The 16169-nt window shown below is 46.0% G+C and overlaps 1 protein-coding gene across 1 annotated transcript in view; it reads right to left on the bottom strand.

The window, feature by feature from the left end:
• TINAG (tubulointerstitial nephritis antigen) overlaps positions 1 to 16169 on the bottom strand; it is a 113092-nt gene that overhangs the window by 84852 nt on the left and 12071 nt on the right. The window contains exon 2 of the mRNA XM_089694144.1: positions 12116 to 12179. Coding sequence (XP_089550270.1) covers positions 12116 to 12179 — 64 coding nt within the window. The remainder of the gene's footprint in view (positions 1 to 12115; positions 12180 to 16169) is intronic.

Raw genomic sequence — 16169 nt, forward strand, 5'->3', positions numbered from 1 at the left:
CCGGCACAGCCGCACCAGCAACTTGGACAGGTCACGACGCTTTTGCCTCCACGTTTGCACGTCCTTGGTCCAGCAAGCATGTCCGCCTCTACCACCTCTTTTTCCGCCGTGTCCTCAGCCGCCACCCCCGTGCCAAGTCCCATTACCCGACCGGCATATCACATGTGCAGGGCGCAACGGTGTCACGCTGTGCTGCACCTGGTATGCCTTGGCGAACGTAGTCACACAGGGGAGGAACTGCTGAGTGTAATGAACAGAGAAATCGACAGATGGCTGTCTCCGCGCAAACTAAAAATCGGAACCATGTTGACTGACAACGGAAAGAACATGGTGTCTGCTCTGCGTCAAGGAAGGTTGTGCCATGCGCCATGCATGGCTCACGTGTTCAATCTGGTTGTCAAGCGGTTCCTAAAATCCACCATCCCACTGCAAGACATCCTTAAAATGTCACGTAAACTGTGCATGCATTTCAGCCATTCCTACACCGCAAAGAACACCCTCATTGAGCTGCAGCGGCAGAACGGAATTCCACAGCATCGCCTGATCTGCGACGTTGCAACAAGGTGGAATTCAACCCTACACATGTTAGACCGCCTTTACGAGCAGCGAAAGGCCATCACCGATTTCCTGATGTTACAAGCGGATAAAGGTACTCCCCTGTGTAACTTAGATGTCAGCCATTGGCAGCTCATGCGTGACACCTGCCGCTTGCTCAGGCCCTTTGAGGAGGCCACGCTATTCGTGAGTCGGCAGGACTATGGGATGAACGACGTCATTCCTCTGTTGCACGTCCTGGAACAAATGCTGTTAACAATGGCTGGTCAGGGTGCGGTAGACGTGGCGCACAGATCTCAACGCCACATGACCCCTGTGGGGGCAGGACAGGAAGAAGAGGAGGAGGTAGAGGAGGACATTTGTGCTCAGGAATTATTGAGTGAAATGGGTGGTTTTTCCACTCAGCGGACAGGAGTGGAGGAGCAGGAGCATCTGGTAGAGGAGGAGGAGGAGGAGACAGAGGACCCAGACGCACCGTGGCAGTATGCTGTGGAGATGGAGGCAGGGAGTCCCTCGCATTCCTTGGCACAAATGGCCCATAGCATGCTCGGTTGCTTGCGTAGCGACAGCCGAATAATAACCATCAGACAGAGGGATGACTTTTGGCTGTCCACCTTGTTGGACCCTCGCTACCGGTCCAAAATGGTGGCCTTTTTCACACCTGCTGAGAGGGAGGCCAAAATTACGTACTATAAAAACCACCTATGTAGTCAGTTGGTCTCTGCCTTTGTGCGCCAACGTCCATCCTCAGACACTGTGGGCCCTGTGCGCTCGCGTTCCGCTGGCATGGCAGCAGGGGAGGGGTGGGGTGGTAGGAGCAGTGGCAGCTCCACCAGCAGTGGCTGCCTCAGTCTGCAGTCGATGATGAGTAGCTTTCTTCACCAGCGCAGTGAGGAAACTACTAACCAGCCGCAGCAGCAGCAGCAGCATCAGGTGGACCTGGAGCAGGAGCTCAAACAGGCTTGGGCCTACTTGGACAGCACCCTGCCAACCGAGGTAGACAATCCCCTTGACTACTGGGCAACGAAACTTGACCTTTGGCCCCAACTAGCTGAATTTGCCCTTGAAAGGCTGTCATGCCCGGCCAGTAGCGTGGCATCGGAGCGCGTGTTTAGTGCGGCAGGAGGTATTGTAACTCCGCGGAGGACACGACTGTCCACCCAAAGTGTGGAGAGACTCACGTTTGTGAAAATGAATCAGGCGTGGATTAGTCTGGATTTCAAACCACCAGTTCCTGACACAACTGACTAAATCCGCCATGAATCATGCCTCAAACATGTGCCACTTTCAGGTCTCCTCACACTGCTGGTGTGTTTAATTTTTTGACATAGGGTGCTGGCAGATTACGGGCCTCCTATAGCTGCTGCCAGGCCCCTAATCTGCCATAGGCCCCTATATACCGCCTCCTCATGCTGCTGCTAGGTCCAGAGTCTCTCATGGGTCCCTGTACGGCCTCCCATTGCTGCTGTCTCCATCGCCACACTCTGCTGCCATGTGCCACTTTCAGGTCTCTTCACACTGCTGGTGTGTTTAATTTTTTGACATAGGGTGCAGGCAGATTACGGGCCTCACATAGCTGCTGCCAGGCCCCTAATCTGCCATGGGCCCCTATATACCGCCTCCTCATGCTGCTGCCAAGTCTAGAGTCTGTCATAGGTCCCTGTACGGCCTCCCATTGCTGCTGTCTCCATCGCCACACTCTGCCATGTGCCACTTTCAGGTCTCTTCACACTGCTGGTGTGTTAAATTTTTTGACATAGGGTGCAGGCAGATTACGGGCCTCACATAGCTGCTGCCAGGCCCCTAATCTGCCATGGGCCCCTATATACCGCCTCCTCATGCTGCTGCCAAGTCTAGAGTCTGTCATGGGTCCCTGTACGGCCTCCCATTGCTGCTGTCTCCATCGCCACACTCTGCTGCCATGTGCCACTTTCAGGTCTCTTCACACTGCTGGTGTGTTAAATTTTTTGACATAGGGTGCAGGCAGATTACGGGCCTCACATAGCTGCTGCCAGGCCCCTAATCTGCCATGGGCCCCTATATACCGCCTCCTCATGCTGCTGCCAAGTCCAGAGTCTCTCATGGGTCCCTGTACGGCCTCCCATTGCTGCTGTCTCCATCGCCACACTCTGCTGCCATGTGCCACTTTCAGGTCTCTTCACACTGCTGGTGTGTTAAATTTTTTGACATAGGGTGCAGGCAGATTACGGGCCTCACATAGCTGCTGCCAGGCCCCTAATCTGCCATGGGCCCCTATATACCGCCTCCTCATGCTGCTGCCAAGTCTAGAGTCTGTCATGGGTCCCTGTACGGCCTCCCATTGCTGCTGTCTCCATCGCCACACTCTGCTGCCATGTGCCACTTTCAGGTCTCTTCACACTGCTGGTGTGTTAAATTTTTTGACATAGGGTGCAGGCAGATTACGGGCCTCACATAGCTGCTGCCAGGCCCCTAATCTGCCATGGGCCCCTATATACCGCCTCCTCATGCTGCTGCCAAGTCCAGAGTCTCTCATGGGTCCCTGTACGGCCTCCCATTGCTGCTGTCTCCATCGCCACACTCTGCTGCCATGTGCCACTTTCAGGTCTCTTCACACTGCTGGTGTGTTAAATTTTTTGACATAGGGTGCAGGCAGATTACGGGCCTCACATAGCTGCTGCCAGGCCCCTAATCTGCCATGGGCCCCTATATACCGCCTCCTCATGCTGCTGCCAAGTCTAGAGTCTGTCATGGGTCCCTGTACGGCCTCCCATTGCTGCTGTCTCCATCGCCACACTCTGCTGCCATGTGCCACTTTCAGGTCTCTTCACACTGCTGGTGTGTTTAATTTTTTGACATAGGGTGCAGGCAGATTACGGGCCTCACATAGCTGCTGCCAGGCCCCTAATCTGCCATGGGCCCCTATATACCGCCTCCTCATGCTGCTGCCAAGTCTAGAGTCTGTCATGGGTCCCTGTACGGCCTCCCATTGCTGCTGTCTCCATCGCCACACTCTGCTGCCATGTGCCACTTTCAGGTCTCTTCACACTGCTGGTGTGTTAAATTTTTTGACATAGGGTGCAGGCAGATTACGGGCCTCACATAGCTGCTGCCAGGCCCCTAATCTGCCATGGGCCCCTATATACCGCCTCCTCATGCTGCTGCCAAGTCTAGAGTCTGTCATGGGTCCCTGTACGGCCTCCCATTGCTGCTGTCTCCATCGCCACACTCTGCTGCCATGTGCCACTTTCAGGTCTCTTCACACTGCTGGTGTGTTAAATTTTTTGACATAGGGTGCAGGCAGATTACGGGCCTCACATAGCTGCTGCCAGGCCCCTAATCTGCCATGGGCCCCTATATACCGCCTCCTCATGCTGCTGCCAAGTCTAGAGTCTGTCATGGGTCCCTGTACGGCCTCCCATTGCTGCTGTCTCCATCGCCACACTCTGCTGCCATGTGCCACTTTCAGGTCTCTTCACACTGCTGGTGTGTTAAATTTTTTGACATAGGGTGCAGGCAGATTACGGGCCTCACATAGCTGCTGCCAGGCCCCTAATCTGCCATGGGCCCCTATATACCGCCTCCTCATGCTGCTGCCAAGTCTAGAGTCTGTCATGGGTCCCTGTACGGCCTCCCATTGCTGCTGTCTCCATCGCCACACTCTGCTGCCATGTGCCACTTTCAGGTCTCTTCACACTGCTGGTGTGTTAAATTTTTTGACATAGGGTGCAGGCAGATTACGGGCCTCACATAGCTGCTGCCAGGCCCCTAATCTGCCATGGGCCCCTATATACCGCCTCCTCATGCTGCTGCCAAGTCCAGAGTCTCTCATGGGTCCCTGTACGGCCTCCCATTGCTGCTGTCTCCATCGCCACACTCTGCTGCCATGTGCCACTTTCAGGTCTCTTCACACTGCTGGTGTGTTAAATTTTTTGACATAGGGTGCAGGCAGATTACGGGCCTCACATAGCTGCTGCCAGGCCCCTAATCTGCCATGGGCCCCTATATACCGCCTCCTCATGCTGCTGCCAAGTCTAGAGTCTGTCATGGGTCCCTGTACGGCCTCCCATTGCTGCTGTCTCCATCGCCACACTCTGCTGCCATGTGCCACTTTCAGGTCTCTTCACACTGCTGGTGTGTTTAATTTTTTGACATAGGGTGCAGGCAGATTACGGGCCTCACATAGCTGCTGCCAGGCCCCTAATCTGCCATGGGCCCCTATATACCGCCTCCTCATGCTGCTGCCAAGTCCAGAGTCTCTCATGGGTCCCTGTACGGCCTCCCATTGCTGCTGTCTCCATCGCCACACTCTGCTGCCATGTGCCACTTTCAGGTCTCTTCACACTGCTGGTGTGTTAAATTTTTTGACATAGGGTGCAGGCAGATTACGGGCCTCACATAGCTGCTGCCAGGCCCCTAATCTGCCATGGGCCCCTATATACCGCCTCCTCATGCTGCTGCCAAGTCTAGAGTCTGTCATGGGTCCCTGTACGGCCTCCCATTGCTGCTGTCTCCATCGCCACACTCTGCTGCCATGTGCCACTTTCAGGTCTCTTCACACTGCTGGTGTGTTTAATTTTTTGACATAGGGTGCAGGCAGATTACGGGCCTCACATAGCTGCTGCCAGGCCCCTAATCTGCCATGGGCCCCTATATACCGCCTCCTCATGCTGCTGCCAAGTCTAGAGTCTGTCATGGGTCCCTGTACGGCCTCCCATTGCTGCTGTCTCCATCGCCACACTCTGCTGCCATGTGCCACTTTCAGGTCTCTTCACACTGCTGGTGTGTTAAATTTTTTGACATAGGGTGCAGGCAGATTACGGGCCTCACATAGCTGCTGCCAGGCCCCTAATCTGCCATGGGCCCCTATATACCGCCTCCTCATGCTGCTGCCAAGTCTAGAGTCTGTCATGGGTCCCTGTACGGCCTCCCATTGCTGCTGTCTCCATCGCCACACTCTGCTGCCATGTGCCACTTTCAGGTCTCTTCACACTGCTGGTGTGTTTAATTTTTTGACATAGGGTGCAGGCAGATTACGGGCCTCACATAGCTGCTGCCAGGCCCCTAATCTGCCATGGGCCCCTATATACCGCCTCCTCATGCTGCTGCCAAGTCTAGAGTCTGTCATGGGTCCCTGTACGGCCTCCCATTGCTGCTGTCTCCATCGCCACACTCTGCTGCCATGTGCCACTTTCAGGTCTCTTCACACTGCTGGTGTGTTAAATTTTTTGACATAGGGTGCAGGCAGATTACGGGCCTCACATAGCTGCTGCCAGGCCCCTAATCTGCCATGGGCCCCTATATACCGCCTCCTCATGCTGCTGCCAAGTCTAGAGTCTGTCATGGGTCCCTGTACGGCCTCCCATTGCTGCTGTCTCCATCGCCACACTCTGCTGCCATGTGCCACTTTCAGGTCTCTTCACACTGCTGGTGTGTTTAATTTTTTGACATAGGGTGCAGGCAGATTACGGGCCTCACATAGCTGCTGCCAGGCCCCTAATCTGCCATGGGCCCCTATATACCGCCTCCTCATGCTGCTGCCAAGTCTAGAGTCTGTCATGGGTCCCTGTACGGCCTCCCATTGCTGCTGTCTCCATCGCCACACTCTGCTGCCATGTGCCACTTTCAGGTCTCTTCACACTGCTGGTGTGTTAAATTTTTTGACATAGGGTGCAGGCAGATTACGGGCCTCACATAGCTGCTGCCAGGCCCCTAATCTGCCATGGGCCCCTATATACCGCCTCCTCATGCTGCTGCCAAGTCCAGAGTCTCTCATGGGTCCCTGTACGGCCTCCCATTGCTGCTGTCTCCATCGCCACACTCTGCTGCCATGTGCCACTTTCAGGTCTCTTCACACTGCTGGTGTGTTAAATTTTTTGACATAGGGTGCAGGCAGATTACGGGCCTCACATAGCTGCTGCCAGGCCCCTAATCTGCCATGGGCCCCTATATACCGCCTCCTCATGCTGCTGCCAAGTCTAGAGTCTGTCATGGGTCCCTGTACGGCCTCCCATTGCTGCTGTCTCCATCGCCACACTCTGCTGCCATGTGCCACTTTCAGGTCTCTTCACACTGCTGGTGTGTTAAATTTTTTGACATAGGGTGCAGGCAGATTACGGGCCTCACATAGCTGCTGCCAGGCCCCTAATCTGCCATGGGCCCCTATATACCGCCTCCTCATGCTGCTGCCAAGTCTAGAGTCTGTCATGGGTCCCTGTACGGCCTCCCATTGCTGCTGTCTCCATCGCCACACTCTGCTGCCATGTGCCACTTTCAGGTCTCTTCACACTGCTGGTGTGTTAAATTTTTTGACATAGGGTGCAGGCAGATTACGGGCCTCACATAGCTGCTGCCAGGCCCCTAATCTGCCATGGGCCCCTATATACCGCCTCCTCATGCTGCTGCCAAGTCTAGAGTCTGTCATGGGTCCCTGTACGGCCTCCCATTGCTGCTGTCTCCATCGCCACACTCTGCTGCCATGTGCCACTTTCAGGTCTCTTCACACTACTGGTGTGTTAAATTTTTTGACATAGGGTGCTGGCAGATTACGGGCCTCCCATTGCTGCTGCCAGACATGTAATCTGCCATGGGCCCCCGTACCGACTCCTCATGCTGTGACGTTGCAACAAGGTGTAATTCAACCCTACATATGTTAGACCGCCTTTACGAACAGCTAAAGGCCATCACAGATTTCCTGATGTTAAAAGCGGATAAAGGTACTCCCTGTGTAACTTAGATGTCAGCCATTGTCAGCTCATGTGTGACACCTGCGCTTGCTCAGGCCCTTTGAGGAGGCCACGCTATTCGTGAGTCGGCAGGACTATGGGATGAATGAGGTCAAATCGGCCATGGGCCCCCGTACCGCCTGTTCACGCTGATGCTGGTCCCACAGTGTGACCTGGGTCCCTGTACGGCCTCCCATTGCTTCCACTCTGCCATGTGCCACTTTGAAATCTCCTCACACTCCTGCGGTTGTCCATTTTGTCATAGGTTGCTGGCAGATTACAGGCCTTCCATAGGTGCCACCAAGCCCCATATCGGCCATGGGCCCCCGTACCGCCTGGTCACGCTGCTGCTGGGCCCACAGTGTGACCTGGGTCCCTGTACCGCCTCCCATTGCTCCCACTCTGCCATGTGCCACTTTCAGGTGGTCTCACGCTCCTGCTGGTTTCCATTTTGTCATAGGTTGCTGTATGGCCTCCCATTGCTGCTGCCTCCACCGCCACACTGTGGCTCCAAACACTGGTTTTGGCCCCGTGACTGGCCAAAGGAGTGAAGTGTGCAGTGATTCTAAGATCGACGGCACTCATCTGCATGTCATACTGACAGACAGTATTATTTCTCTTCCCCAGCAGACTCCAAGGGCATTTAAATTAAAGGTACAGTGTTCTGCACTAATATTAAGTCTCTCTGAAGCCTAGAAACACCCTTTTTTAAGTTAAATTCACAGCGAATTTATTCGACTCGAATCGAATATTGTCCACGAATTCGCCGAATCAGTCGAATCGAATTTTTCATTTCTTCGCTCATCTCTAGTACTAATGTCAGTTAGTGTCAGTGTGTTTTAGGCAAAAAAAATAAAAAAAAAACCAAAATGTGCACTATTGTTTCTGAGCTGTAGTACAGGTGCAAACAACAAATAACATGTATGATGAGCTCCAAGGAGCAGGGCCCTCCTATCCCTCTTGTATTGAATTGTATTCTTGCTGTATTGTCTCCCGTTATATTGTAAAGCGCTGAGCAAACTGTTGGGGCTATATAAATCCTGTATAATAATAATGGTATTGCTGCAATCGCCAAGAGCTGGAAAATGTATTTTGGGTTGTTCTTTGGTGGTAGGTTATGGTAGTAACAAGAAACACACAGCTAAATTAAAATAAAAAAAAAATTACTTACTATTTTGGGCCAGTTTTCCTTTGACAATAAAAAAAATCAGGAGATATCCATTATCATTTACCACCAAATGAAAGCCCAATGTGTCCTGAAAAAAACAATGTATAATCCACCTGGATGTACAAAGTAGTTTTGATGATATGTACGGTTTTATTAACACATGTCAACGTTGTAAAATTTTACTTTAAGATTTGTTTTACCCTTAAGCGTGAAGGGATTAATATTATTATTATTATACAGGATTTATATAGTGCCAACAGTTTGCTCAGCACTTTACAATATAGTGGGAGACAATACAGGAACAATACAGTTCAATAAAAGAGGGTTAGGAGGGCCCTGCTCCTTGGAGCTTACAATCTATTATAGCAAGCTGTGCAAAGTATCTACATAAATATGAGCGTACAGTCCAAATGGCATCAGTTAACTGCCTTCCTGCCGCCCTATGGCAGATATACTGCTACAGGGCAGCAGAGGTGTGCAAAATCGTGTGTATGTATGTATATAATATATAATGTATGTATGTATATATGTGTATATATATATATATATATATATATATATATATATATATATATATATATATATCAATATATCATATCACGTGTGTGTGTGTGTGTATATATACACACACCATTCATGCCTCCGGCTTTCAATCACCGGGTTCCGGCTGGTGATTACCCGTCGGTACTCGGTGATTACCGAGCATCTCCAACGGGGAGGAGGACTGTTATGTTTACTAACAGTTCTCCTCCCTGTCAGCTGGGGCACACTGCTCTGGATGGCTGTACACAGCCCCCTAGTAAAACACTTCCTGCACACAGTTAACCCTTTGATCGCCCCATCATGTTAACCACTTCCTGCCCAGTGCCATTAATACAGTGCCAGTGTTTTTTTTTTTTTTAGCACTGATCACTGTATTGGTGTCACTGGGGATGTCAGTGACACAAAATCAGTTGACCAATGTCAGAATGTCCGCCGCAGTCCCGCAGTCCTGCTAATAGTCGCTGATTGCTGCCATTATTAGTATAAATGGTAGTACAGATACTGGAAATTTTTTTTCTAATTGCTATAACTTTCACGTAAACTAACTGATATACATGTATTGGGACCAGACATGTTTAATAGCAAAAAGTAAAAAATATTGTTTGCTCAAATAGTAGATTTGCGCAAAAAAAAAATAAAAACCGCACATGTGATCAAATACCACCGAAAGAAAGCTCAATTTGTGGGAAAAAAAGGACATAAATTTCATTTTGGTGCAATGTTTCATGACCGTGCAATTGTCAATTAGAGTAATGCAGCGCCGTAACGCAAAAAATGGCCTGATCAGGAAGGAAGGGTAAATCCTCAGGAGGGCAAGTGGTTAAACACACTTCACTCAATACTGTGACAACCTTATGCAGGTCATAGACGGGTCGAAAATCGGCCGATTTTTCTTTTAAAAAACCCAAAAAATCGGTCATTCAAGCGACCGACGTTGCCAGCAACGGTAAAAAAAAATCGGCCGATTTTCATCCCGTCTACAGCCGGCAAAAAGTGTCCCTGCAGAGAGCTCCGCTATTTCTTCTGACAGTTCCTTGACATTTATAGCGGTTGCAACAATGTATCTATTTGTATCCATTTAGGATACAGATGTTTTTATTCGGAAACAAATAAATACATTGTTGCAACCGCTATAAATCATCCTCTTCTTCATCTTCCTCTTCATCCTCTTCTTCTTCATCCTCTTCTTCTTCATCCTCTTCTTCTTCATCCTCTTTTACTTCTTCTTCTTCTTCTTCATCCTCTTCTTCTTCTTTTCTTCATCCTCCTCTTCTTCTTCTCTTCTTCATCCTCTTCTTCATCCTCTTCTTCTTCTTCATCCTCTTCTTCTTCTTCATCCTCTTCTTCTTCTTCATCCTCTTCTTCTTCTTCATCCTCCTCTTCTTCTTCGCTTCTTCATCCTCTTCTGCTTCTTCATCCTCTTCTGCTTCTTCATCCTCTTCTGCTTCTTCATCCTCTTCTGCTTCTTCATCCTCTTCTGCTTCTTCATCCTCTTCTGCTTCTTCATCCTCTTCTGCTTCTTCCTCTTCCGCTTCTTCCTCTTCTTCTTCTTCATCTTCTTCTTCATCTTCCTCTTCTTCCTCCTCCTCCTCCTCCTCCTCTTCTGCTTCTTCTTCCTCCTTCTTCTTCTTCTTCCTCTTCTTCTTCCTCTTCCTCTTCCTCTTCCTCTTCTTCTTCTTCTTCCTCTTCTTCTTCCTCTTCTTCTTCCTCTTCTTCTTCTTTTTGTCTTCCTCTTGAAGGTCACTGCTCATGCGTAGATTTTTTTATTGCTAAAAGATCAGCCGATTTGCCCATCATTGCTGCGAAAATCGGCCAATCGGCAAAATCGGCCGATTTTTTTCCAACTTTACCGATAAAAAAAAATCTGCCAAAATACCGAAAAACGGCCGAACATTTAGCCCACTAACGATCCGAAAATCAGCCGATTTTATTTTCAGCCGCAAAATCGGCCGATTTTCAACCCATCTATGGCCTGCATTAGTCAGACTCTTCAGTACAAATGTGAAGACCCTTTTGGGGAGGGGTGTGGCTGTTACTCAGCTATGCCAGCACAGACTACTGGAGGAAGGGACAGGAAGCACCATTTTCATTCCAGTACTAAGGTATTTTAAGGCATTTCTAAGCAAAACTAATGTATAGATCATAACATGTGAGAGAACACTTCTATAAAGAAATAAAACCGTGTGAGAATTTAATTGGACTTTAACCATGTATGACTAATTATGAAGTACTCTCCTACCGTGATAAAAAAATTGAATGAAAACTTACGATTCAATTATCTGGACTAGAATATTTTAAAATAGTGATAACAATGTTTTTAAGACAGAGCCTAAAATAGAGCTGCTTTTAATGTAACACTTTGATCCACGTGTGTCTATGGTCCAACAGTTCTATCAGTGAGGTTCTTTTAAAGTGTTACTAAACCCACAACAGTAAAATCAGTCTGTATATGCAGTAAAGAATGCTTGTTATACCCGCTTTGAAACCTAAGGAGTTAATCCTCTGCATTGTGTAAAAACACTGTTTGAGCCTGACCTCTCTAAGCCTCCCCTTCTTCCAGTGTCCCCCTCTTATATCCTGATAAGATATATTGCATTGAGTCACTCTGCACATGCTCAGTTTGGTATTTGGTATATTGCTAGAGAGTTTTTTTTTTTTGTCTTGGGAGAGTGCATGTGATCAGCACAGGCCCAACCAGCACTGTCCAGACAGAGGTCAGGGGTTCTGCGTCCTCGTAGAGCAGAAATAAAACTCCTCCTACAAGCTTTAACATGTGCTCGACTGGACACTTATAGAAGTCAAAAGACTGCTCTAACTGCTAATGAGAAAAGGTATTTAGCAGTTTATATTTACTAAAATAATTGCACTTCCATGTTTTGTCTACTGTGGGAGACCAGATACAATGAATACAGGGTCCTGGGTTTAGTAACTAAAAAAAACAAAGGCTCAAAGTCAGGATCTCAGCATGTCATACTGAGATAAAGCAGCATTCAGGAGTTCATTGAGACATTTTCAGTGTAAAAAAGCACTGGAAAGGAATTCTCTCATGTCACCTTACTCTGACAGTTTTCTACATCAGAAATATTATGATAAATTATCAGAATACATATGAAACATTATGAACATCAAAGTAGAGAGACATTACCAGTAATTGCAGTTGTCTTTAGTTATTGATTTTTCTTCATGATATATTCCAGCTTTGATGCACCCTGTCAATACAATTTGCAATATTAAAGCTTAAAATGTTGTTTTAATTTACTTTATAAAATATTTTATTTATTTATTAGCATATATATACTGTAGCTCTGACAAATTACTCGGGCATTTACAGAATACCGAACATACATGCATTCACATTAGTCAAGTTACCCCATAAAAGTTCACAACATTATGTCTTTGTCACACTCATAAACCTTGTAGAGAGAGGGTGTAGAGGAAAGCCATTAATTAACCTACTAGTATACAGTATCTCATATTGCAGAGAGAACTTGCAGACTCCATGCAGATGCTGGCCCAGGTGGAATGCCTTTGCCTTAATAAAACAGTTTACATATACTGAAGTCCATATATTACATGGATTTTTACAGGATACATTGTAGCAGAAACTTCTAAGTTTGCTGCTTATTAAGTATGAACCAGCATGACTTTATCTTTGCTTTAAACATCAATATTGTAAGGAGCCTAACACTTATTAATCAAAGTGTGATATGCTCATTATAATAATGATTTGTTTAACCTCCTCGGCGGTATGATTCTTTCTGATTTTTTTGTGCTGAAAGCGGTACCATTTTTTTGCATGGAAATATGTAGTTTTTTATTGTAGGCTGTAATTTTTAGGAATAACTCACTGAAATCTGTCCGAACAAGAGTCTATTAAACATCCCGGGTATGATAAAATTTGAAACCCGAAATCATAAATTATAATTTAATAAATAATCATAAAAAATAATAATACATTTAATTCAATAATATAATCAAACCAAAAACACTGAAATTTGAAATACAGAGGCAAATTTGCACATCGCTGAGCAAAGTCGCAAAATCGTTTTCAGTGTCTGATGACGAATTTCCCCACAAATCATTACCACTCAATTCTGCAAGTGGTTCTGATTTACTATCACTGTTCTAAAACCGCTTTTGACGTAAAGGGACGCTTTTTGGACGTCATGGACTTTTCTAAGTTTCCAGGCAGAAAGAACAGTCAAAATGCAGGCAGGGCACAGGAAAAAGCAGTAGGGACAAAATGTATGTGAAATGCATTGAAACAGCAATGACAGCAAAAATGACATTTTTTAAAAAATTCAAATTTCCCGCCGGTTCCGGCGCCCGTACGTCCCGACAACACAGGGACCGGAACACAGAAGCCGGATGCCGGCATCGGCCGGAGGAGATGGCCGGGGACGCTGCAGGGGACTCATCGCGGGAGCGAAGGACAAGGTAAGTGCTGCAGGGACCCCCAGAGCAGTGCCGCATGGTAAGCCCGAGTGTAGCTCGGGGTTACCGCTTTTGGTATAGAAATTTTACCCCGAGCTACACTCGGGATTACCGCCAGGGAGGTTAAACAAAGGTGCTGTTGTCCTTTAAAGATTATGGAAATCTAAAATTTTAAATTCCCGACATGTGCTTTCTGTGCCATGTACTTGTATGAAAAAGTATCCTGTTCTCTTTGTATTTCTTCCTTTGTGTAAAATCCCTGGTGTTCCTGCCAGTCCCTCTGCTTTCTCATTATAAACTGACTACACTAGGCATGAGCGCACAGCATGAGAAGCTCTCTAGTTATTCTGGGAACTCAGTGGGCTCTGCTCAAATGATCACACTTGTCCTGACACCCCCCCCCCTTCCTGCACAGCCATTCATTGTGATGTTTGGTGTGCTGCTGTTTCCCCTTCCCCAGCTCTCTGAGCTTCTTATGCAGCTGAGAACAGAGGGTATATGATCATACAAAAAAGAGGAAAGAAGGTATTTAGAATTCTTTTATATGTATACACAAATGTTTTGCCGTTAATTTATATTTTAAATCGAATGGGTTGTTTTACAAGGTGAGGGTTCACATATGGAAAGCTGTGAAATCTGTACTGACAAATAATTAATAACTATTCCTTCTGAATAAAACCTCATTGTTATGATCCAAAGCAGGTAAATTGCTAAGTTCACATATAGAGAGCTATGGTGTATTTGGGAGGATCAAAAATGTATATTCTTCAGAAAGGAACCTTTTGGTTGCATAACACTTTAAATCACTTTCAGTGTGTGCTCATTGATTTTTTTTTTTTATTTATCAGCCTACAGGATGCTGTTTGTTTACATGAGAAGGCTGTTAGGCAGCCATATCCAGAGGAAGCAAAGGTACATACGTTTCAGTCTCTGTCCATCTGTGATGAACTTTCAGAATTAATTGCTCCATGGTATATCTACAGCTACAGAGGTCAGTAAGAGCTTGTATTAAAGCTCATTTTCTGTTATGAATGTTATGTAATATGTAAATATTTGAATGCCCAGAGCCCTTTAATAAGTACTATAAAAGACAACATGTTTTCAGAATTGGAAACTTCACATTAACAGTTTTCAGAGCAGAGAGCAGCACATTACACAGCACTCCATACAGTAACTCACAAAAGTAATTGCATAGAAAAGTCATTGTTGTTCTATAAGTTAGGGTATTTGATGGATCTGTGAAAGATGCTAACTGAGCATTGATTCAAGAGTCAGAAGTATATAACATTCCTGCAACCATGAGGCTCCCTGATTGGACTGATAATGAACTGCTATTTCTTTTCAATCAATATCCATAACCTTTTGTTCTAAGATAAGTACAATTCAATTCAATTATTTTTTACTTGTGCATGTCTTCCCTGGCAGCATGTCAGAAATATTAAACTGAACTTGCAAGTGTCATGTATCAATGGTTTTGATAGTCTAGTTTTACCACCTTCTCTTACAACTTTCTAGGTGGCTTGTAGAACAATGGATTTTTTCACATCATTCGTTCATCTAATACAACTAATTGCACAGTTTGCCACACATCTATCAAGTAGACTATGACAACAAAATGTACTTTCTTGTGATTTGTAACATTTTATAATAATGTCACATGAAAGAACGCTTATTAACATTTTGTATTTTCTCTTGATCTCTTACTTTATACAGATAAACTTCTCTGACTTTTGTTATTTAATGTGCATGTAGATACAAACTTGCACATTAGGCATTAATACAGTACATGTGATTTTGTTGTGGAAAAACTTTAATTCTAAGCTGCTTTTCTACTGTTTAGTGTATCAAATTTTATATTTATAATATATTATATTATAAGTTTATATATTTTGTTTTCTAGTTTAGGACATACCATAAAATATCTTAACTTTCTGTGGAAGAACATACCTAGGAAATACTCTACTGTGCTATATAACTCCCAGCATTCAATGCACCTGAGGAAATTCAGCCGACCGTTTGGCCAACAAACTGCCAGGAGGAACAGATGGGGATCTGATTGCTTTAAAACTCAAGCATTAACAAAATATTCCTTGTTTCTGGGTATTGTCAGCTGCAAACAATAAAAGAGAAAAATACCTAGCTCAGCTTACCAACCAGCTTGCAAAAAAAAACACATTAGCCTGTCTAACAGTATGCGTTAAAAACAGGGGTTTAGTTAGCACACATTTGCAAACACATATGTAGGCTACAGATATTCTGTAGTTAGTAACTATTAGGAACTGCAGAATATATATATAGGCTCTGCAGCTTCCACATGTGTTTGGAAATGGGTGCTAACTAAACCTCTGATTTTAACGCATACTATTAGACAAGCTAATTTAGTTTAGTTCAGTTTGCAAGCTGGTTGGTAAGTTGAGCTGGGAATTTTTCTCTTATTTTTATATTTGGATACACCACCACTTACTGGATGTTGATAACAGCTTTAGGAAATCCTGGAGATCTTCCATGCACCTTATGAGATTGTTTCACGCTTGAATTTGGGACTATATGCTTAACCTATCTGTATATGTATGTGTGCTCACGGATGAATAACGCATAATATTTTGCTTTTGCACTTTATATGCACTTTATGGTCACGCATAATGACTTGTGTGGTTTGACACTAATAAGTCACATGTTTTTTCTGATTTGCACTTTAATATATGTTTATGTTATGTGCAATAATTCTAGCGCTGCACCCCTCGTTTATATGATCTTTTTGGAGG

The sequence above is a fragment of the Staurois parvus genome, unplaced genomic scaffold (genome assembly GCF_062004578.1).
Source record: "Staurois parvus isolate SC_StPar_1 unplaced genomic scaffold, SC_StPar_1.0 ptg000652l, whole genome shotgun sequence".
In the NCBI taxonomy this organism is placed as follows: Eukaryota; Metazoa; Chordata; class Amphibia; order Anura; family Ranidae; genus Staurois; species Staurois parvus.